The following is a 22,986-nucleotide window of genomic DNA, read 5'->3' as shown; positions in this document are numbered from 1 at the left end:
TTGTTCTTTTTCACTTGTATGGATCACATACCCTGCCTTGCCCAGTCTGTACCATTGAGGAGTGGGTGAAACTTGAGTGGACTTGGGTTAGGTGGGGACTCATGGAGCTGGTGCTATCTGCAGCCCTTGGAGACCTGGATTACCATTCCCCAAATCTTGGCTGTGCTCCTTTTGTCTCCTGAAGGAGAGACTACAAGAGCTTCAGACCTTCAGTGACTTCTTTAGATGACAAGTTCTTCACCAAAGCCACAAAGTGGGCACCACTTGTAATGAGGACTGACTTATCTCCAGGCTCTGTACAAAGTAGTTTCAGCTATTTCCAAGTGAAGACTTGTCAGAGCAGATAACAATAATAATAAAAAAAGCTTCATATTGCCATTTCTTTCCTCTTCCTTGCCCCTTTGTCTTTCCTCTTTCAGTCAAAGTGAGAATTTTCTTTTAATTTCTCAAGAATAAATAGTGCACCTAAATGAATCACTCACTTGATGGCTACGGATCAGACTCTGCAATCAGTATTTTATTTAAGTAAAATAATTGAGTGGCAATTGATAATATGTGACAGCCTAAAATTGCTCTAATTGCTTGGTTTCCCAGAACACTCCTAAAAAGAAAATGAATTTCTCCATTGTATTTTTCTGCTTAAATGACCTTCATGAAAATAAATCCAGAGTGAAGAATTAATAGTGTTGCAAACAAAGTGTAGACAGAGTTGAAGTTTTTGTCATAATCTTTGCAGAGTTTCTATTTTTGAAGATAATATACCACCAGCAATAAACCACCTTTCCTGGGGTTGGTATCAGTCAGTGTGATAGATTACACCTTCCCTCACTACTCCTATTAGTTTATACATTGCAGCCTGGGGCAGAAAACAGGAGACACTAAAGGAAAAGTTAGCGTGTAAGATACTCAGTTTGGAGCTTATGAATTTCCATATTTTTGGTGACTTGAGTACTCAGGAGACATTCTTCTGGACAGCTGAAAAAAAATAGTGTAGCTGTAAATATTAAACGGACTTCATTTCCCTTTTTTTTTTTTTTTTTTAAGGGCTAAGTTTCACCAACAAGCATTTCTGTTCCCTTAAAAAAAAAAAAATTAAACCTCCCTATTTATATAGGAATTTATATAAACTTTATATATTCAGAAGCATGTTGCTGAAGTTCTATGGCTCACTGGAGTGGTTTAAAAGCTGATATAAATTAACTGTGCAATATAGTCTGATATTTCTTGGCAGGTAAGTGCTCACTATGAACCAGTCCATGGCAATTGTATCTCATAAGGGTTTTTATCATCCAGCTCTTGCAGAAAGGACCAAGTGACCTGTTGGTTATAAACCTTTTTCTCAAACAAGGCTACTGATATTGTGAGTGGAAATTTCCTCTGTGGTTGGCGTGGGTTCATTTTTATATTTAGTGTTGAATTACATTTTCATTCTGGGGTTGTCAGGTTGAGAAATTTCTCAAAGTCTAAAAAACAACCTGTATCTAATTTTTAATGAATATTCTCTACTAGGAGAACCTTTCTTTTTCACTGAGCATCTTTATTTCTAGAATAACAAGGTCATGATGTCAGTCATCTTATTACCTCCAGCTGTATTTGTTCTTTTTAGGGTTTTCATTATTGTGCCATCTGATCACCCCATAAACATAAGTGAATTTACCTTGCAATTGATTCTTGAACTCAACTTGAGGATGTCTAAAGCTTTTTTTGGTGTTACTGCTTCCAAATATGCATTATAGCAGCCCAGAGCCCTGCACCTGCAATGTTAACAAAGCAGAGAAGGGAAATGAAATTGTCAGATGCCCCTTCTAGAGAACAGAGCTCATGTTCTCCTTCACACTCAGGAGAGAAATAAATCCTTTTCCTCTTTGATTTACTTGCTTTGTGGATCTCTTTAGCTTTCCCTCTTCTTGTGGGAGCAGTACCAGGGAATCTAGGAATGTCACAGGGAATAGGAGAGAGGTGGTGGTGCGGGAAGGTTGATGCACTGCAGAACATGGAAGTGTCCTCCATAACTGATGATTTCTGAAACTTTTCATCTGCTCTGCATCTTGGCTTTGTTGCTTAATTCCTCTACTCCCCATACAAGTGTTGCCTCTCAGTTTTCTGATGAGAGCTCTTCTTGCCCTTCCTCTGCCTGGTATCAAACTGTTAAGCCATTAATTTGAAGGCCAAATGGAATTCATAAGGCTTTTTTTTTTTTTTTCTTATAAAAAATAAGCAAGGCAAACCAATTTTTGTCTGTGTGTGTTTTGTCTGTTTGGGTTTTTTTGCTTGCTTGCCTCTTATCAGGACATATCAGTGATTGTGCTTATCTTGCACCAGAGTGTTTAGCCAGGAAAAAAAAGCCTGTGATTTAAGGTCTGTTTTGTTCTACTGCAGACAAAAATAGGCTATGTTTGAATCTCTGCAATCTGCTAAGCCTCTAACACTCATTTAACACCTGGTGTATGCTGGAGGCAAGTTAAATCTTAAAATTATTAGTGCTATTTACACTGATGGGTGTGTTTGTGGAACACAAGCATTCATCTGTGTATGTGCCTGTACAAATACTCACATGTACATGCACGTGTAAAGCACGTGCACATAGATTCACAAACTTGCTGAATTTAAATGAAATTTTGGCTGCAAAATAATTTCAAATCCAAAATCATAGTAGCAAGGATTTTTTGAAGATCTTGTAAAACTTTATTGCATGCTACATTTTCCCAAATATAAAAAAACCCTTAAAACCGTAACTATTGATGACCTCTGCCATTTAACATGTATCCTGTTTCCAGATCTAAAAGGTTTTAAAAGGGTGAAATGCCTCTTCCTATCATTTGTATTAATATATTCCCCTGACACTACAGTCGAGTTCTGACCTTCAGCACAGACTGGGAACAGATGAAGCTCCCATGACAGAAAATACTTGCTTTAAACAGTTTTCCAGCACTATAAAGGCAAATGCTGAGGGCTAAGAATGGGAGATAGTGATATCAAGGCATGCTTGCTGGTCGGGTTATGAAGCTTCAGAGAAAGGGTGTAGTGCAAAATGTGGCTAAAAGAACGTATCTCAGATTAATGTTGGCCCATTCCCCCTTCCTCTCATGCATTTTAGATAGAATCAGAGATAGTAACATCAACTATCATCAGCACAGGCTTTAAGACTTGTCTTCAAATGCAGTTTGATGGCTAAGAGTTTTTTTCCAAGGCAGCTGTCAGCAATACTCCCTCGTGCTCAGATTGCTGCTGGTGGGAAGCCACACACCGGGGGTGGTAGAGAAGGTGAGTTGGAGGTTTAGTGTCCAATTCATTTAAGCAGATCATTAAAATAAATAATAGCCACATCTCTATCTTGTCTGTGACATGTCCATTGGATTTGACAAGGAGAAGTAAATATATTGTTCCTCTTCTGCTCTTCCCAGTTCTACAGTAAAAGCTGTTTCTGCTTCTTCAAATATACCAAACAATTTGGTCTTGCTCCCTTGGCTACACAGAAATTTGCTCAAATATATATACATGGTACATTGAACACCTCATTGGGTTATTTCTCACTCAGGGCACAAGGAATAATATTCCCAGCTGGCTGGTTCTAAGGTCTCTCTTCATTCATCCCTGTTGATCTGCCCTCTGCCTGAAGAGCTCAAGGCATCTCACTTCCCACATCTCCATTTGCCCTTGGCTGGACAGGAACAAACTTCATGGTGTGTTTCATGGAATCATAGAAACATAGAACTGGCTGGGTTGGAAGGGACCTCTGAGATCATCAAGTCCAACCCTTGATCCACTCCCCCCATGGTTCCCAGACCACGGCACTGAGTGCCACATCCAGTCTCTTCTTAAAAACCTCCAGGGCTGGAGAATCCACCACTTCCCTGGGCAGCCCATTCCAATGGCTGATCACCCTCTCTGGAGAGAAATTCTTTCTAATGTCCAACCTAAACCTCCCCTGGCACAACTTGAGACCTCTTGTGCCCTCTTGTCTTGCTGAGAGTTGCCTGGGAAAAGAGACCAATCCCCCCCTGGCTCCAACCTCCTTTCAGGGAGTTGTAGAGAGTGATGAGGTCTCCCCTGAGCCTCCTCTTCTCCAGCCTCAACACCCCCAGCTCCCTCAGCCCTTCCTCACAGGACTTGTGCTGGATCCCTTCACAGCCTCCTTGCTCTTCCCTGGACCTGCTCCAGCACCTCAATCTCCTTCCTGAGCTGAGGGGCCCAGAACTGGACACAGGACTCAAGCTGTGGCCTCCCCAGGGCTGAGCACAGGGGCAGAATCCCTTCCCTGGACCTGCTGGTGACGCTGTTCCTGATCCAGGCCAGGATGCCATTGGCCTTCTTGGCCACCTGGGCACACTGCTGGCTCATGTTCAGCTTCCTGTTGACCCAAACTCCCAGGTCCCTTTCTGCCTGGCTGCTCTCAGCCACTCTGCCCCCAGCCTGTAGTGTTGCATGGGGTTCTTGAGCCTGCTGCCCCCAAGTAGGTGCTGGATTAGCATGCTGAAGCTTGACACAACTGTGTTAATCACACAGTGCAGTTCCAGGCTTGCAGAGATGACACCAACCACAAAATCAAGAGGGAGAAAGAGGGAGAGAGAAACTCTCCAAACTGACTCTTGTGGAGTCCCAGAGGAGACTTAACTCAGTCTGTAATTGCTGTTCTGGATAGCTTCTGCCCTCAAAACAATTTTCTCCTGGTCTGTTGTTGCTTAGGCTGAATCAGTTTGATTTATAGAATGTCATTTTTTTTCTCCCCAGCTATAGACAAGAGAAAAAATATTTGTTGAAAGGCTGTTGCAGCAAGATTTAGGTTTTTTGCTTGCTCACATTTTTTTTAGGTTTTTTCTTCCCCCTTTTCCTTCCTTCCCCTGTCTCACAGAAGAGAATGGGGATAAAGCAACACCATGCTGTGATTAGTCTGAGATGCCCCAAGGGTTTTGCACATGGGACAATACACAACAAACACTTCAGCATCTCTCTGGTAAAAAGTGCCAGATATTACAAAAGTTTAGGTTTTATTTTTCTTCTTGGTTTTTTGAGGGATTTTTGGGGCTTTTTTGTTTGCTTTTTTTTTCTTTTTTTATTATTTTGTTTGTTTGTTTTTCTTCCCTCAGAATAGCAAGCACTAGTGCTTTGCTTTATTTTGTTTTGAAGTTCTTCCGTGTGCAGAAACACATGGATGTGGTATTACATCTTGCAGAATCTCCTTCAGGTTTATTATATATCACTCCTGACTTCTTATTGCTGAGAGGATGGTGAGAATGAGATCTCACTTGTAGAATTCAGCATCTCCTGAACATTGAGTGATTAATTTAGAAGTTAATTTCTTGTACTTCATAAAAGTGGGTGGATGGTGTGTGAATATACTCAAAAGCAAATGTTCTAGATAGAATAGATCACTGATATTTCTGATCCATTTTTTGTATGAACCTAACATCCTTAGAAATAAGTGTCACTCTTGAGGACTTGACCTGCAGTTGATAAAAAGTGTTGGGTACTGGCTCTATGGGAGAAAGAAATTATTGACAGCACAATACTTGTTCTGTGTCCTTTTGAGAAGAGCATATTTCCCCTTTCTTGTGTGTTTATTGCTCTTCTCATGGCTGGAATACAGCAGTGAGCCTAGAATATCATGAAGGTTAGGGCTATGTGAGAGGTTTTCATTATGGAGAACTCTTCATCCCACTAAGGATGAGAGAGGGAGTGAGAGGAGATTCACTTTTTTTGCTATCTTGGCAAATACCTCAGTAATGTTCATTAAATGGGGAAAGGGCTGCTGAGATTTATGATTGGGTTATTCTTGTCTTGGTAACAATGTCTGGGCTTCACAACCTGATTTACTCCCAGATTTATTTATTTTAAAATATGGTGGTCTTGTTAAAGTAAAAATTGGAAAATGGAAATTTCTAGTGTATCTGGAAAAAACACATTTCTGACTCTTTCTGTGCAAGATTTTCAGATTTTTTTCCTAAGGTGTCAGTACTTTGTAGTGACATTGTTCACTTAGTGAGTCAGGTTAAATGACTCAAATAACCTCATCTTAACCTCATACTTTCTGTTCAGAAGTTTTCAAACTAACTTTCCCTAGTGAGAGATAATCCTTCAAATCTTTAGAGTCCCAAACTCAATCACTGGTCTGGTTATCTTGTCTGCATGAGTTGTTTATTTGCACTTCTGTGCTTTTTCTTGAGCATCTTCAGTTGCTGCCATTTCTTTTTATCATTTCTAAAGTTATTGAGTAGTCTTAATCCTTTTTGTTCCAGTGGGGATGATACCTACTGATCTGTACAACAGATCTACCTCAGGAAAAAAAAAAAAAAGGAAAAGGAAAAGGAAAAAGAAAAAGAAAAGGAAAAGGAAAAAGAAAAAGGAAAAGAAAGGGAAAAGGAAAAAGGAAAAGAAAAAGAAAAAAGAGAAAGAAAAAAAAAGAAAAAAAAAAAAAAGAAAAAAAAAAGATTTAGATGAAGGAACTTAAATTGTGTTCCTCTTGCTGATGAAAGTAGGGAGTGAAATGTTACTAGACAAGAAAATCTGATGTTGATTAAAACCCAAGAAACTCCAGCCTAGCTGGCTGGCAAGGAGACAGCCTTTTTTTGGAAGATGCTTGTGGTACTCCTGGTTTCTCTGGAGTCAGAGGGATTTATGAGGAGCTGTATTTCACTGTGAATTTCACATAGTCTGTGCAAAAGTGGGAAACCAAAGGCAATCTGATTTTGCTAACAAACTCTGATGCCTGGCAAGTTCTGAGGTACTTTGTGATAGAGCTAACCTGGCAAGAAGGAACAGGAATATAGCTCCTAGGTATATTTTATTGTGAAAGGGGTTTTATTTCTGGTTATTTTTCTTTCTTATTTTGTTTTTCTTTTGTTTTGCTTACATGTATCAGGGCCTTCAAAGCTTCACATTGCCAGGTTAAATTATTCAACAGATTCCTTGCTTCAGGTCAGATTGCTTTGTGCTCTGTGCTCTACAACTCACCCCAGTTTGGTTTTCCCTTACACGCAGTAGTCTCATTTTTTCCTTCCTAACCACTCGCTGCCTGTCTTTAACTAATGCATATTTGCTGAACAATAATTTTAAGTGTTGTTACAACGTTATGAAAAAGGATCTATACTCTGCTGCAGCAGATGGCTGCTTTGTCCCAAGTACCTGGTTATATATGGCAAGTCTGAAGCAGTATTGTTCATGCACAGCAATGAACTGTGTTTTTCATTTTTCCCTTCTTTCTTCACTTAAACAAGATGAGGAGGACCCTATGATGAGTCAAGGTATAATCTGATCTTCCCTAGGCCAAATTCCCTCCTTTTATCCCAGTGGCAATACTTGGGGTAGGGAGTGTTGGTGGGGGTGGTGTGTAATTAAATATATCAGTGTTCGGCCCAGTTCTGTTTAATATCTTTATAGATGATTTAGATGAGGGGATTTAATCCATCATCAGTAAATTTGCAGATGACACCAAGCTGGGGGGGAGTGTGGTTCAGCTGGAAGGCAGGAGGGCTCTGCAGAGGGACCTGGACAGACTGGAGAGTTGGGCTGATTCCAACGGGATGAGGTTCAACATTCCAAGTGCTGGGTCCTGCACTTTGGCCACAACAACCCCATGGGGAGCTCCAGGCTGGGCACAGAGTGGCTGAGAGCAGCCAGGCAGAAAGGGACCTGGGAGTCTGGATTGACAGGAAGCTGAACATGAGCCAGCAGTGTGCCCAGGTGGCCAAGAAGGCCAATGGCATCCTGGGCTGGATCAGGAACAGCATGGCCAGCAGGTCCAGGGAAGGGATTCTGCCCCTGTGCTCAGCCCTGGGGAGGCCACAGCTTGAGTCCTGTGTCCAGTTCTGGGCCCCTCAGCTCAGGAAGGAGATTGAGGTGCTGGAGCAGGTCCAGAGAAGAGCAAGGAGGCTGTGAAGGGATCCAGCACAAGTCCTGTGAGGAAGGGCTGAGGGAGCTGGGGGTGTTGAGGCTGGAGAAGAGGAGGCTCAGGGGAGACCTCATCACTCTCTCCAACTCCCTGAAAGGAGGTTGGAGCCAGGGGGGGGTTGGGCTCTTTTCCCAGGCAACTCTCAGCAAGACAAGAGGGCACAAGAGGTCTCAAGTTGTGCCAGGGGAGGTTTAGGTTGGACATTAGAAAGAATTTCTTTCTGGAGAGGGTGATCAGACATTGGAATGGGCTGCCCAGGGAAGGGGTGGATTCTCCATCCCTGGAGATATTTCAAAAGAGCCTGGATGTGGCACTCAGTGCCATGGGCTGGGAACTGCAGCGGGAGTGGATCAAGGGTTGGACTTGATGATCTCAGAGGTCCCTTCCAACCCAGCCAATTCTATGAGTCTATATTGCAATAAGTTGTAGATAACCAAAGGTACCTGCAGAACGTGATCATGAATTTTAAGCTGTGTTCACTTCAGGCAATGTAAGGAAGCAGAAAGAAACACAATAGACTGACTTCAGGGTTATTTATGTTGCAAGTAACAGAAACCAGAGGCTGATGTCACTGGCAATTGAGGAAAGAGAGACAAATGAGCATTTTGGGCTTTTTTATTATTATCGTTTGTTTGCTTAATTTTCCCTTAATCATCTTTTACTAAGCTGTTAAATGAGAGCAGAACACATTAAAGTTAATTCTCAGTTCTTCACATTTTGCTAAATTCTAGCTTTCTCTGTTCAAATATTTGTGCTAAAAATCCCCAAATAACTCCCTCACCCCAAAAAATCACAACTAATTTCCCTTCATTCCCTGGCAATGATTTAGTACCACAGTGCTCAAGTGCAATCTCAAGCTACTTACACTTCATTGCTTTTACAAAATATTCTGAATTATTTACAAGTTATGGATAATACCATACATAAATAAAGCTTCTTTATGCTTGACAAGTGAACGAATGAAGTTCATTTTGTGATGCATTACCTAGTCTTAGTTTAGGGTTTTTATTTCTTCATTTTATTGTGATTTCCCACAGCTTTTTAAGCCTTTTGTTTCTCCTCCTTCGTCAGTTATTCAAAAATTGGGTATATTCTAGTATTCACAATGGGACTCCCAGACTGCATTGTGATTCTATTCCATCATATGATTAAATGTAATGCCACAACAGACTTCAGTTGAAGGACATGAATTCATTTTGCACATTTTTAAATGAACATTTTTTAAACTGAAAGAAAGTAGATTTAGGTTAGATGTTAAGAAAAAATTCTTTACCATGAAGTTAATAAGACACTGGTATGGGCTAACTAGGAAGGTTATTCATGCTTCTTTTCTGGAAGTGCTTAAACTTATGCTAGATGAAGCAGGGGGTTTGGATCTTGATGATTTTTAAGGTCACTTCCAACCAAAACCATTCTATGATTTCTCAGTAGGGAACTGAGTTCTCTAGCAGTGGGGTGGAAGTAAGGGGACCTTGAGGGACTAGAGTTGCAAAGGGATCCAAGCAGATAAAAGAATTGCTATGCAATTATCCTTGGGAAGAGATTTGCAGGAAGTGTTTTCACTCATAAAATCTTTGGAAGGATCTCAAGGATCATCTGGTCCTTCTTATAGTACAGTTTATATGAGATGTCTCAGCACCCTGTCCAGCAGAGACTTAAAAATTCCCAAAGTGGGGGAATCCACCACTTCCCCTGGGAGACCATTCCAGTGTCTGACTGTCCTCGGAGTGAAAAATTTTCCTTGAATCCAATTGGAATCTCCCCAGGAGCAACTTGTGCCCATTGTCCCTTGTCTTGTCCATGAGATTCCTTGTAAAAAGGGAGTCTACATCTTTGTAAACCCTTTTTAAGTACTGGAACATCATAATAAGTTCTCCCCTAGCCCTTCTCTCCACAAAGTTGAACAAACCCAGTTTTCCCAGCTTCTCCTCATATGGCAGCTGCCCCAGTCCTTTGTTCATAGTCATGCCTCTTCTCTGGACCCTCTCCAGCCTGTCCACATCCTTTTTGTAGATGTGGACTTCTTTATTTCTGCTGCCCTTGTTGATTCTGTCCTTCAGAAAAAATCCAGTGCTTCCTTCCCCAGGACAAAGGATCCCTGGATAGGCTGCTGGTCAGACAATCTGTGGAGTTTCCATCTGTGCAGTTGTACAAAACCAAGTGCACATGGTCCTGAGCAACATTTTCTAACTGGTTTTCTGACTAAAAGGTTTCCAGAGGGTTTTCCTGCCAACTTCAGTTCTGTGATTTTTGCAGCTTATCAAAACTCATCCTGTTTGCATGTCTTGTTTTCTGCTCTCCTAATGTTGCCTTCCTGGTAGTGCACTTAGCAATATCTCTACTATTAAGTCTATTATTGCTAGATTCATTATTTTGGTATGAGCCTGTGTAATATGAAGTCAACTTATGCTCACATTTTCTTTTCTGTATGGTAAGTATTCAGAAATGAGGAAATAAACTCACTGGCAATTTACTGTGTTTTAACTAAGAACATTTCAGTGATAAATCTAGTTACTTTTTGAGTGTTTTAAACACTTTAAAAATGTATAAATCAATCCATTCATCAAACCAGGCCATTCCTTATTGCCTTACCAATAAAATTTAAAATTAGTGAGATTTTTTATCATCTTTTCATCAGGTTACAAATAGTATTTTATCAGATGGGTACTGTGCTGAAATATGACCTCTTTCTGTGTGAGAATCCACTCTCTGGATGGAATGGTTTGCATCAAAAATATCTTTTTTTTTTTCAGAAAGACAAGGGTTTGCTGTTGTTTTTATTTTTTGTTTTCTCTCTCTTAGTTCTCCACAATTCTAAAAAGCAGCCATATAATCTGATAACTTACTTGCTTCTTATAAAAAGCTGAAGTCAATGGGCTGATTTATATCCAGAAAACCATGTCTTTATTGGGGGAATTTTTTATTTTTAACTCTACATAAACAAGGGTTTCTTGGTTTGGTTTTTTTTTGGGTTTTTTTTGTTTTGGTTTTTTTTTTTTTTTGCTTTGCAAAGCTTGACTGTGGAACACACCTTTAATGCTTGGATATTAATATTAATTAATATGAATTAATTCATTATTAATGTTAGACTTGCTTTTTTTTTTTCAGAGTGACATGTTGGATGTGAACCAGATCATCAAAGACCTGGCCTCCATGGTGCATGAGCAAGGGGACACAATAGGTGGGTGATGCTGTCAAACCATGGGGTTTCTGCACCATCCCAATGCCACATTGTGTGGTCCCTTGTGAGCAGCTCTTTGTTGACACTGTGATTATTTTGCCTGTTTTTGGCACTGTTGTACCAATCTGGTGATGTTTTGATCTGATAAACTACACTGTGCAATAGGATTCTTGTATTGTGAGTAGTTGCTAGGTATATTTAGCAGAAAATAGAAATCATAGTGAGATTAATCCATTCCCTTTTGACTATTTAGGGGAAGCTGGAGGATGCATAACATTAATTGGAAAGGCACCCAATTCTTCCCTTCTACCTGGAACTGTAATTAAAAAAAAAAACCACTAAAGTAGAAGCAATAATTGTTATGTTTATTGGTGCTGGTGGAGAAAATTAAGCAGCTTGCTTCTCCTAAATGGAATTTTCTTTCCCCATTGCAAGCAAGGTCTGTCTGATTAAATTCACAGTAGCCTGACACCATGATGTGTTTGCATGTGTAGTCAGAAGGTTCTGCCAATTAGTTGACCTCCTCTTGCTCTCCCACTTCTAGTGGCTGGGAGCAATGTGGGGAAAACTTGCTATAAGCTGTGAGACTAAACCTGTTTTTATCTATAAGAGCAACCCATCACTGACAGCCACCACTTGTGAACAGATGAATAAGACACAGTTGATCAGCTCTTTATAAATTCCCTCTGACCCTTGGCTTTGACCCTGCTGTCTTCTGACAGCCAGAATTTTTTTTTTCTGTGCCTCTTATTTTGTGGCTCTATGATGATACTGTGCAGAGCTTCAGAAGCAACTGTTTCTTTCCAAATTTGGGAGCTAACAGTCCTGAAGCCACATTCAGGGCCCTGAGCTCCAGAGAAGCAAAATTTGTGTAAGGAAATATTTCTAACCTGCAGCACTCAGCTGGAGTTCTCACTGGAGTTCCTGGGAGCTGGATCAAGTCTTAAGACAGCCCTATATAGATCATAAAAGGAGAAGCTTTTCTGTGCTGTTTACTAATCACTCTGGATTTTTTTGCCAAGCTCATACCTTTGAAAATTTCCATTAGCATAAGATATCTCCTTTCACACTGGAATGAGCTCACTGCATCCCACTGAGAAACACTACTTAGGTTCACAGGTGCAGATAAAAATAAAGATGATACCTAAACCCAGCTTCTATTTTTTTTTTCTGTTTTTTTTTTTCTTGTTTATTTTTTGTTTTGTTTTGTTTTTGTTATTTATGCTTGTTTGGAAGCTCATTTTTGTACATGGATAACTTTGGAGCCTGATTTGTCTCCTAAAAGCACATCAGATGTTACTGCCTCGGGGGACACAACATACATCAGCTAGCTTCAAGATCCTTGTAATTCCTTTTCTTGAGGCAATTTTTATTATTTTAAGATGTTGCCCATGCATAGAAGTGACCCCAGTACTAACTTGCCTGTGAGAAACAGTTGGACTAAGTAGAACATTCTGTCTTTGAGCCAGCATAGGTTTTTTGTAGTTTTTATATCTGATAGGTTCTTTCTTCAACCTGTTTCACTGCAATGGATTTTTTAAAGTTTCTTTAGGGGTATCTTTTCAACCTGGCATCCAGGCAATGGATCTTCCCAACCTATTGCTGAAGGTCCCACTGCCTATCTTTTGACATTTGTATTATGCAAAAGTGAGATAAAAAATCATGAGGCAAAGGCAGTTGAAACCCCCAAAGTGGAAATTCAGAAGCAATGATGATAAAACAAGTGCCATGAGACCTTCTTTTTTTTTTTTTTTAATGCATTTCTCTTACATGCATGAAATTAAAGCTCTCTCTATGTGTGCCTATTTAGAAATCATGGGCAAAAAAAATATACCCAGGGAAAGTGAGGTTCACTCAGCAAAATGCTCACATAAACCAAACTACCCTCTAGTTCATAGAATCATAGAATCACAGAATCATAGAATCAATCATAGAATCATAGAATTGGCTGGGTTGGAAGGGACCTCAGAGATCAAGTCCAACCCTTGATCCACTCCCGCTGCAGTTCCCAGCCCATGGCACTGAGTGCCACATCCAGGCTCTTTTGAAATATCTCCAGGGCTGGAGAATCCACCCCTTCCCTGGGCAGCCCATTCCAATGTCTGAGCACCCTCTCTGTAAAGAAATTCTTTCTAATGTCCAACCTAAACCTCCCCTGGCACAACTTGAGACCTCTTGTGCCCTCTTGTCTTGCTGAGAGTTGCCTGGGAAAAGAGCCCAACCCCCCCCTGGCTCCAACCTCCTTTCAGGGAGTTGGAGAGAGTGATGAGGTCTCCCCTGAGCCTCCTCTTCTCCAGCCTCAACACCCCCAGCTCCTTCAGCCCTTCCTCACAGGACTTGTGCTGGATCCCTTCACAGCCTCCTTGCTCTTCTCTGGACCTGCTCCAGCACCTCAATCTCCTTCCTGAGCTGAGGGGCCCAGAACTGGACACAGGACTCAAGCTGTGGCCTCCCCAGGGCTGAGCACAGGGGCAGAATCCCTTCCCTGGACCTGCTGGCCACACTGTTCCTGATCCAGCCCAGGATGCCATTGGCCTTCTTGGCCACCTGGGCACACTGCTGGCTCATGTTCAGCTTCCTGTCAATCCAGACTCCCAGCTCCCTTTCTGCCTGGCTACTCTCAGCCACTCTGTGCCCAGCCTGGAGCTCCCCATGGGGTTGTTGAGGCCAACACAACAATCAGTTGTTGTGTAGTTGTGTCTCCAGTTCACCTGAGCTGGAGAGGATTAATGGGAAGAGCTTTTCTGGTCTATGCATGGCACAGGCAGAGTAAACCATAGTTCTTACAAAACCCCAAAAAGAGGAGTTTTTCCAACATGTGTGCCAGTTCCTTAATGAACACATCAGTAACACTTCATAGGTTAGAGAGCAATTTCTGTTGTGCAAGGAGTAAAGATGAGGAGAAATGCAGAGCAGACTCTATTAATAAATCTCTGGTTTTTGTTGTTTTGTTTCATTGTTTGGGTTTTTTTGTTTTTTGGTTTCTGCAAACAAACTGCTTGCCTGTGGTCCCCCTCATGCTATTTCTTTGATGTGAATATTTAATTTTTAGCATTCCAGTTAATATAAGCCCTGGAAGCCAAAACAAGTTACTAGCTCAGGTTACCTTTGGATCAACAGAAAAAGTCTTTTCTACACAATGTTACTTGGAGATGTGGTGGGTTGGCTCCCAGAGTGTTGCACTGGAAGGATAAAGGCTCTTTAGGATGGATGGGAAAGGAAAATGAGGATGAGGAGTTGCTCTTTATGTAAGAAAGCAGCTGGAGTGCATGGAGCTTTGCCTGGGGATGGATGAGGAGTTGATGGGGAGTTTATGGGTTAGGAATAAAAAGAGGACAAAGGGAATGAGGTTTTTTACAGACAGATAGGAACAGCCTCATGCCTGCAGACTCTGGTCCTCATGAGAGGCTTCAGCCACCCCGAAATCTGCACCCAGCAGAGCATAAACGATTCAGGAGATTCTGGAGTGCATTGATGATAACTTTGGGGATCTGATGTAACAAATGGCAAGATCTCAAGGATGGAAGAGGGCCATTTGCACTGCTAAACTTCACTCTCATGGTAGACAAAAAGAGTTCTTCAGGCAAAGCATCCAAGGCAAGGATTATGGACTTGTCACTGGGAGAACTGAGGGAGGGGGTGATTGCTAGAGCAAAAATCACTCCTTTCTATGCTCACAGAAGGCCACTCAAGTGAACTACAAGTGCCTCAACAGCTTGAAACCTTCTCAGCTTTTCATACTGAACATCAGTATTGCACATATGCAAGTTTGTTTTTTCATCTGCCATGTAGGGATAAATTGACACAGTTTCCTGAAATCAGTTTTTTAACTGATGTTGGGCAGAAGGAAATCCTTAAATCCCCAGTTCCTCTGAAGAAAGTCTCAACAGCACAGATGCCAGTATTTGTGTTAGTACCTGATGAAGGGAAGTGCATATTTGTTCATCTCTGTAGATTTCTGTTTGTCTTGTAACAGAGAAAAAAGATGACCCGAGGAGATGTTTGTGTTTTTTCTTTTTTGCTGTGTGCAAAAAAAAAAAAAAAAAAAAAAAAGAAAGAAAAGAAAAGAAATTTCTATTGGTTTTATTTATTTTTTTACATTTTATTTATTATTTATTTTTCCATCCTACCTATGTATGTAACCTTAGGAGTTATGCCAAAATAATATGTAGGATGTGCACCCTCTTGTTTAAACTGCTGTAATTCAACATTAGCTATTTATATCACTGCTTCCAGCTCCATCGAACTTCTCAAAGACCCAAGGAAAGACCCACAGTGTTCTGAAAACATTTTACACTTCTAAAAGGGTCATGTTTCTTTCATCTGTTGGACAGTTTTGGAACCAACCTTATGCCAGTGTAGCTGTAACATCCCCAGTTCCATAAAATAGGAGAAGATCCTTTTTTAAGAAACAGAAACACAGGAACTCATTTACCAATCCTCTCTTTGTCCAGACCAAATGTATACAAAATTATCTTTACACTGCAAATCTTACTGACTGATGGAAGACCTTGCTGCTTCAAGCAAAAGAATTCCTCAGACTTTTTCTTGCATTACTTTTCCAAGCTTAGATCTGGGTGCTGATAACTTTTCACTTCACTCTTGAAGTCTGGGCATTTGATATTTTGAAATAATAGGGTTAAGAAACTTCATCCTGTGATTTAAAGTGGATGCTCCCTCACTTTACAAACATAACTACGGGGTATCCATCAGGCTACAGCTCACAGATCTGCCAAGATAAATATAAAAGTGGCAGCTGGTGCTTTCCTTCAGTCTCAGAAGAGCTTCGTGATGGTGTCAATATATTCAGTCCTCAAGTAGTGCTGATCTTCACTGACATCCCACATTATCACTTCTTGCTCAATGATAATAATAATAAACCTTCTTCAAAGTTAGCTACATTTGCATGAATGCAAATATATTGCTTATTTTAGAAGTTTTTGAATGTGGGGAGGTTTTACAATTGGGGTTTTTTCTCTGTTGTATTGTTGGGGCTTGTTTTTTGGGGGTTTTTGGGGTTTTTTTTTCCTCATTCAGCTTTGTTGTTGCCTGTTTATCACTGTTGCCTTTCTGACCTGAAGATTGGTTCAACATGTAGACACTGTCAAGAGCCAAAATGGCCCATCAGCACCCATCAGCACCCTTCAGCACCCTTCCTCCTCCAGTCTGACTGCCTGAATGGCACAGCCAAGAGTCTGTTGTCAGCTCTGCTAATGCAGAGAAATGGGAAATGGTTCAGCTGGATCTTTAACTAAACTCTCTTGAGTTATCTGTCTCAGGTGGGACATCTACAGAAAATTAACATATCTTGAGAATAGTCCCCAAATAGCTGAATGTAACAGCTTTAATATCCAGTTCAGTTGAATGTGGTCTGCAAAAGTCTCTCATTTGGTTACTTTTCCTAAGTGATCTCAGAGGAGGCCATCATGTGAATGGGTCCATTTCTGTTCTTATTGGTTCCTGATGAATTAGGAAATCTTCTCTTGGCTCTCTTCCTCTCAGCCCCTTGTTGAGACCTGCAGTTACATGTCAGTGCAGAGCACAGCCCATGCAGGAAGGGTACACTGGGGGATTGCTCAATCAGTGATAACCCATTCTGCTCCTTAAGAAAGTGGAATTTCTTTGCACATCCTGTGTATATATCCTGTCATCCACTGGTTATTATCTTGTCTAAGTCTAAGATAAATTGTAAACCACCCCAGTTGTATTTCATAGAGTCATAGAATAGTTTGGATTGGAAAGGACCTTAATGATCACTTAGTTCCAACCCCCCTGCATGGGCAGGGACACCTCCCACCAGATCAAGTTGTCCAAGGCCCTATCCAACCTGGCTTTGAACACTTTTAGGGAGGGGGAAGCCACAACTTCCTTGGACAACCTGTTCCAGCATTTCACCACCCTCCCAGCAAAGAATTTCTTCCTAATATCTAAACTAAATCTCCCTTCTTCAACTTTTAAACCATAGCCCCTTGTCCTCTCACTACTTACCCGAATAAAAATCCCTCCCCCAGCTTTCTTGTAGCCCCTTCAGATATTGGGAAGTTGCTCTAAGGTCACCTCAGAGCCTCCTCTTCTCCAGGATGAAAATCCCCAACTTCTTCTCCAGGCTGAAGACCCCCAACTTTCTCAGCCTGTTTTCATAGGGGAGGTGCTCAACCCTCTGATCTGCTCTTCCCTGGACACATTCCAGGAGCTCTGTGTCCTTCTGATGCTGGGGACTCCAGAAATGGACACAGAACTCCACGTGGAGTCTCAAAAGAGTAGAAGAAAGGGAGAGAATTACCTCCCTCAGCTGGCTGTCCATGCTTCTCTTGATGCAGAAATTTGGGTTTCTGGGCTGCAAGCTCACCCTGATGGCTCATGTTGAGCTTCTGGTCCAGCACCATCCCCAAGTCCTTCTCTTCAGGGCTGGCCCCAATCTTTCCTCCTCTCAACCATTATTTGTGCATGGGATTGCCTCAACCTAGGTGCAAAGCCTTGCACTTGGCCATGTTGAACTTCATGCACTTTGCACGAGTCCACTGCTCCTTCCTCTCAAGGTCAAAATGAAATTGCAGCTGAATTGCTGGAATCAGCTGTATCATAGAATCATAGAATCATAGAATCATAGAATCATAGAATCATAGAATCCTAGGGGTTGGAAGGGACCTCGAAGGATCATCTAGTCCAACCCCCCCTGCCAGAGCAGGGCCCCCTAGAGTACATCACCTAGGAACGTGTCCAGGCGGGTTTTGAATGTCTCCAGTGAAGGAGACTCCACAACCCCCCTGGGCAGCCTGTTCCAGGGCTCCGTCACCCTTACAGTAAAAAAATTTTTCTGATATTCAACTTGAACCTCCTATGCTCCAATTTACACCCATTACCCCTTGTCCTATCACTGGTCACCACTGAGAAAAGCCTAACTCCATCTCCCTGACACTCACCCCTTACATATTTGAAAACATTGATGAGGTCACCCCTCAGTCTCCTTTTCTCCAAACTAAAGAGACCCAGCTCCCTCAGCCTTTCCTCATAAGGGAGATGTTCCACTCCCTTAATCATCTCAGTAGCTCTGCGCTGGACTCTTTCAAGCACTTCCCTGTCCTTCTTGAACTGAGGGGCCCAGAACTGGACACAATACTCCAGGTGCGGCCTCACCAATGCAGAATAGAGGGGGAGGAGAACCTCTCTTGACCTACTAACCACACCCTTTCTAATGCACCCCAGGATGCCATTGGCCTTCTTGGCCACAAGGGCACATTGCTGGCTCATGGTCATCTTCTTGTCTACCAGGACCCCCAGGTCTCTTTCACCTACACTGCTCTCCAGCAGCTCAGCCCCCAACCTATACTGGGACATCGTGTTGTTCTTCCCCAAATGCAAAACTCTACACTTCCCCTTGTTGAATCTCATCATGTTTCTCCCTGCCCAACTCTCCAGCCTGTCTAAGTCTCTCTGAATGGCAGCACAGCCTTCTGGTGTGTCAGCCACTCCTCCCAGCTTAGTGTCATCAGCAAACTTGCTGAGGGTACATTCTATACCCTCATCCAAGTCGTTGATGAAGATATTGAACAACACCGGTCCCAGTACCGACCCCTGAGGGACTCCACTAGTCACACACCTCCAACCAGATTCTGCCCCATTGACTACAACTCTCTGACTCCTTCCTTTCAACCAGTTCCTGATCCATCTCACTACCTGATCACCAAACCCATACTTGATCAAGTTCAATTTCAAATTGAAATTTTCAGAGCTGTAGGCTGCCATGATCTCTGACCAACTCATCTTACTAAAGATGATGGGCAGCACACAAAAAAACTTATCTTTTTGTGCTGTTTTTCTTCTCTGAGAGTGAGTTTTTGTGCCTTCCCTGGTTATATGTGGACTTTAATACGCAGCTCTAGTGATGAAAGTGCTGGTAAGACACCACATGCTGGTTTAAAAGGAAAAGAATAATGGGTGACTCCACACTTGTAAATTTACTGAAGATTTGTCTGCTGTGTTTGACCCTTGTAATGTGATTGCACTGGTATACTTGGAAGCTAATTTGCCAGCTAATTATTACAAAAAAAAAAGGTTCTTCCTTTTCTGCAGGTTTATTGCCACCAGTAGGATTCTTCTCACACCAATTTGTGTCATTTTTGGGGAAGTTGGACCTGCTGTGCTCTCAATTTCCAGTGATTTCAGCTGGGGAGGTGTTCTAGGCCATGGCTTGAGTAGGTTAAGTAAATCAAATGAGCCGTGGAAGTCAAAAAAGGTCAAGTAAGTTGTAAATATCAGTGACTGTAGGAAAAAATGAATAATCTTTCCCAGACAGCAGGCAGAAATAAATTATATTTATCCCTATGAATCAACACCCATCATCCTCATCTATTCCTGTGACAACTTCAGACTGACAATTTTTTTCATCAGTTGCTTGGACTTGGTAACTTAGGCCATGAGCTGTGTGATGGAAGGTGAGTGTTGTGATAACTGTAGATAAAAGGGGACTTCTGAGGATTAAGGGTTTTATCCAAGTTGTGTTAATTCAGTAGCTGAGCTGTGAAAACAGATGTAATTATTTCAATAATTTTTTTTTTTTTTTTTTGTCGTTTTTGAGAAACATAGCTTTTTTTAACCTGGATGTTTTATAGAATTTTTTTAAGAAGTGTTGAATTTATATCATGAGGACAAAAAAATAGCATGATGTGGCTGAGTAGCTGGAATTTCCCAGTCAAAGCTAGACAGTGCTGTTTATCTCTTTAAATTACTTTCAGAGGTTATTTTGAAGAAAAATAAAAGCAAAAGAAAGTGTTACATACCCATGAATTTCTACACAAAAGATGTCACGTTTTTCTTAATCAGAAAAAAAAAGAAATAGAAAAAAAACAACTATTGTGTTAATTTCCATGATATGATATACAACCATACAACCAGGAAATTTTGTGACATTAAAGCTAGAACCTTGGATTACCCAAAGCCATGTGAGAGCATTGTGTGGGAACTATGGTCAGTGTTTTTTCAGGGAGTTCTTGCTATGCTGCCTCTTCTCCTGTGGAAAATATCATTAATTTGGAGCCACTTGTCTTCCTGAGAAAGAATGGTAAATGGCTTTGCAGCAGCTAAAATGGTAATATTCCTGCACTCTGCCATTTAGCACACAGCAGATGATGTGAGGTCCCTTATTCTCTGGTAGAATTTGCTATTTTCCAATAGATAGATGTAGGGCAACGTTTGAATTTTAAATCCCTGGAAGATGTATCCTGGCAGGCCTGGTAAACCTCTGGCAGGGTGATACCATTTTTCAGGGCATACATATGTAGCAGATACTTGACATTTCCAAGATGCATTTCAGGGACAGTGTAAATCACTCAGGAGTTGAAGGGGTGTAAATTTATGATGGTGTTCAGCCATTTTTATTCATCCAGACTTTGGGGTGTTGCTGAAGAAAAGTAGCAGGAAGAGCTGGTTATGAGGTTTGAGGGTTGTTTAAATAACATTTCCAGACCTGTCTGGGAAATTAGGGTGTGTGGTTCTTACCTCTGAGGTTATGGTGTGTTAGCATGTGGAAGAATTTTTTTTTTTGAAGGAATAACCATGGCTCCTGGTGACCCATGGAGCTGCAAATTGTAGTTCATTGCACCAATCTAAGCCATTGTCACCCATTTAGCCTTAGTTTAGACTACAGAGAAGATTATTTTATAAATATATAATATTATAATATATATATTTATATATATAAATATATAGTATCATATATTTATAAATATATAATATTTATAACATATAATATTTATAATTATTTTATAAATCCTTTCGTGTGGAATTTATGATTTGATAATTAAACTCAAGTTTGCAAGTGACCAACCCATAAGCCATTTTAAACTTCACTCTGGAAGAGCTGGTGTAGTTCTCCTTCCTTTTAACATCCAAAGCTGGGTTATAGAGAGCCTGAGGGCTGTTTGTTCATGTAGTGAGACTCACTTGAAACTGTTGAAGTACATAGCAATTAGAAGGGGCAAAATGCTGAAAGTAATTTGACCTAAAATTTTACTTTTAATTAAGAAATAGGCCTGTATAATTTACCCAAATACTAATTTTCTTTTTTTTTTCCCTTTTCTTTCTTCTTTCTCAGTATGTTGTATTGATTATTTTTATTCAGAAATTACAGTGATAAAAGAGGCTGAAGCTTATTAAAGCGCTAAAAATAAAAACACACTGTGAAACCAGAAGGGGCCCATTTTGGTTACTACCAAGTGGGAGCATTTTAAAATTTTCATTCAAAAGCTCACTTTCCTCCCTTTCAAGCAGTTTTATTAAAAATGCTGCCTTGTGAAAAACCAGCCCATTGTTGCTGCTGTAAAAACTCAGCTCATGTGAGTGATCCCATGATACATAAGGACAAAAACCCCACTCCTGCCAATGCAACTCCAGTAATTTTATATAAAAACTCCTGCTGGTCATTAGCAGGACTTGATCTTAAAAGACAGGTAAATAGAGAAGGTTAAAAGACACCTCTTGGAGTCAACATGATTTCTGTCTCTGTGTGACAAGTGTGTCATAAAATCATATCAAATTACATCTAAAAGCTGCTGAGCTCTGTCACCTCCCCTACTGCTATTGAAGGGATGTGTTTTAGCTGAGAAAATAGAAATATTTTCCTAATTCCTTGGTGCATTTGTTTGCAACCATCATCTGCTTTGGTTCAGTCCTTTCCCTCAGCTTAATAAAACGGCGATCACCTTGAGGTTTTTGTTTTATTTTCAAACAGTACCATGGATTTGTCATCACAGACTGAGGACAGGAAATTATTGTGGGATTCAGGCTCTTTATAAAATCCCATCCCCTGGGATGGGCTCTTTCACCTATTTGGGAACAGAGTTATTGTCCTTTCATACCAAAGCCAAAGGAGAAAAGAAAGGTGAGCTCCACCAGCAGGGTTTTCATTTTATCTAGAATCCTACCCCACCCCTCTGAAAATATTTGTCTGTCCATCCTCAAGCAAGGTAGCAAGGGAAGGAGCCTGGAAATGAGCAAAGTGGAGCTGTGAAACCATCACCAGCATCCAGCAAAGTTGCACTGAAATAGCTGTGAGTGACACATTCATCACTCACTTATTAACATCATTGACTGAGCTCTCTCTTCTCTGTGATCTGACCCAAATTCTCTTTCCTACACTTGCTTTTCCTGTGCTAATCAGCAGGAACACCTAGTTAAATTGCATTGCATATTTATTTCTCATTATAGAGTTTGGGAGGTGTTTCGGTGGGGAGTTTGTTAGTTTTCATTTCCCCTTTGTGTCTCAGGAGTACAAGTGGCTGCAAACCTTTATTTTTTCATTTTTAATTTTTTTTTAAATGGGACATTTGCTTATTCCAAGGCTCATATTCCCCTGTTAGGAGAACAAATGAGCAAAAAAGAAAAAGTTCCACCAGGGTCCAGCCTCATCCTGGAACATCACATCAACTCACAGAGGACACGTAGCACACGTCCATCCTCCTTGCAAAATACTGTGTTGGGGAAAACATAGATGGCATTTGCAAAACATGTTGCATAAAATATGATTAGCCCATTCCATGCAGTGCTGGGGGGTGCGTTCACAGTGTTTAATTTTATCTAATGAAGGTAAATCTCCACAGGCCCCCCTGCAGGCAGCAGAAAGTGCTGGCTTCCTCTGGAGGGCCATTTGAGGAAGCTAAATTAAGCTCCTGCTGTGATTTCCCTCTGCCCTAAGAGGAGCACAGAGAGATTACTCTTGTTTTAGTAGGAGATCTTTCATAAATTTATCCCCTGTAGCTCTTCTGTGTCTAAATGATTAATTCTCTGAGGACAATCAGCATTTAAGAGGCATTGAGTAGTGAAGGGTGTCTGCACTGAGGTCCTGGCAAACATGCACACAACCAAGTTCTGTTACTTTGATTAGGTGATTGCCAAAGTGTTCAACACACTCCCTTCAAAA

General features: G+C 41.1%; 1 protein-coding gene across 2 annotated transcripts in view; it reads left to right on the top strand.

The window, feature by feature from the left end:
- The window catches only part of TSNARE1 (t-SNARE domain containing 1), a 519,764-nt gene that overhangs the window by 306,826 nt on the left and 189,952 nt on the right, over positions 1-22,986 (top strand). For both annotated transcript variants that reach the window (XM_071738512.1, XM_071738513.1), the window contains one exon: positions 10,997-11,069. In XM_071738512.1, the coding sequence (XP_071594613.1) occupies positions 10,997-11,069 (73 nt within the window). The remainder of the gene's footprint in view (positions 1-10,996; positions 11,070-22,986) is intronic.

Source organism: Heliangelus exortis, chromosome 2 (genome assembly GCF_036169615.1).
Source record: "Heliangelus exortis chromosome 2, bHelExo1.hap1, whole genome shotgun sequence".
Classification (NCBI taxonomy): Eukaryota; Metazoa; Chordata; class Aves; order Apodiformes; family Trochilidae; genus Heliangelus; species Heliangelus exortis.
Note: the sequence above shows the minus strand (reverse complement) of the source record. Positions and strands in the feature narration are given on the sequence as shown.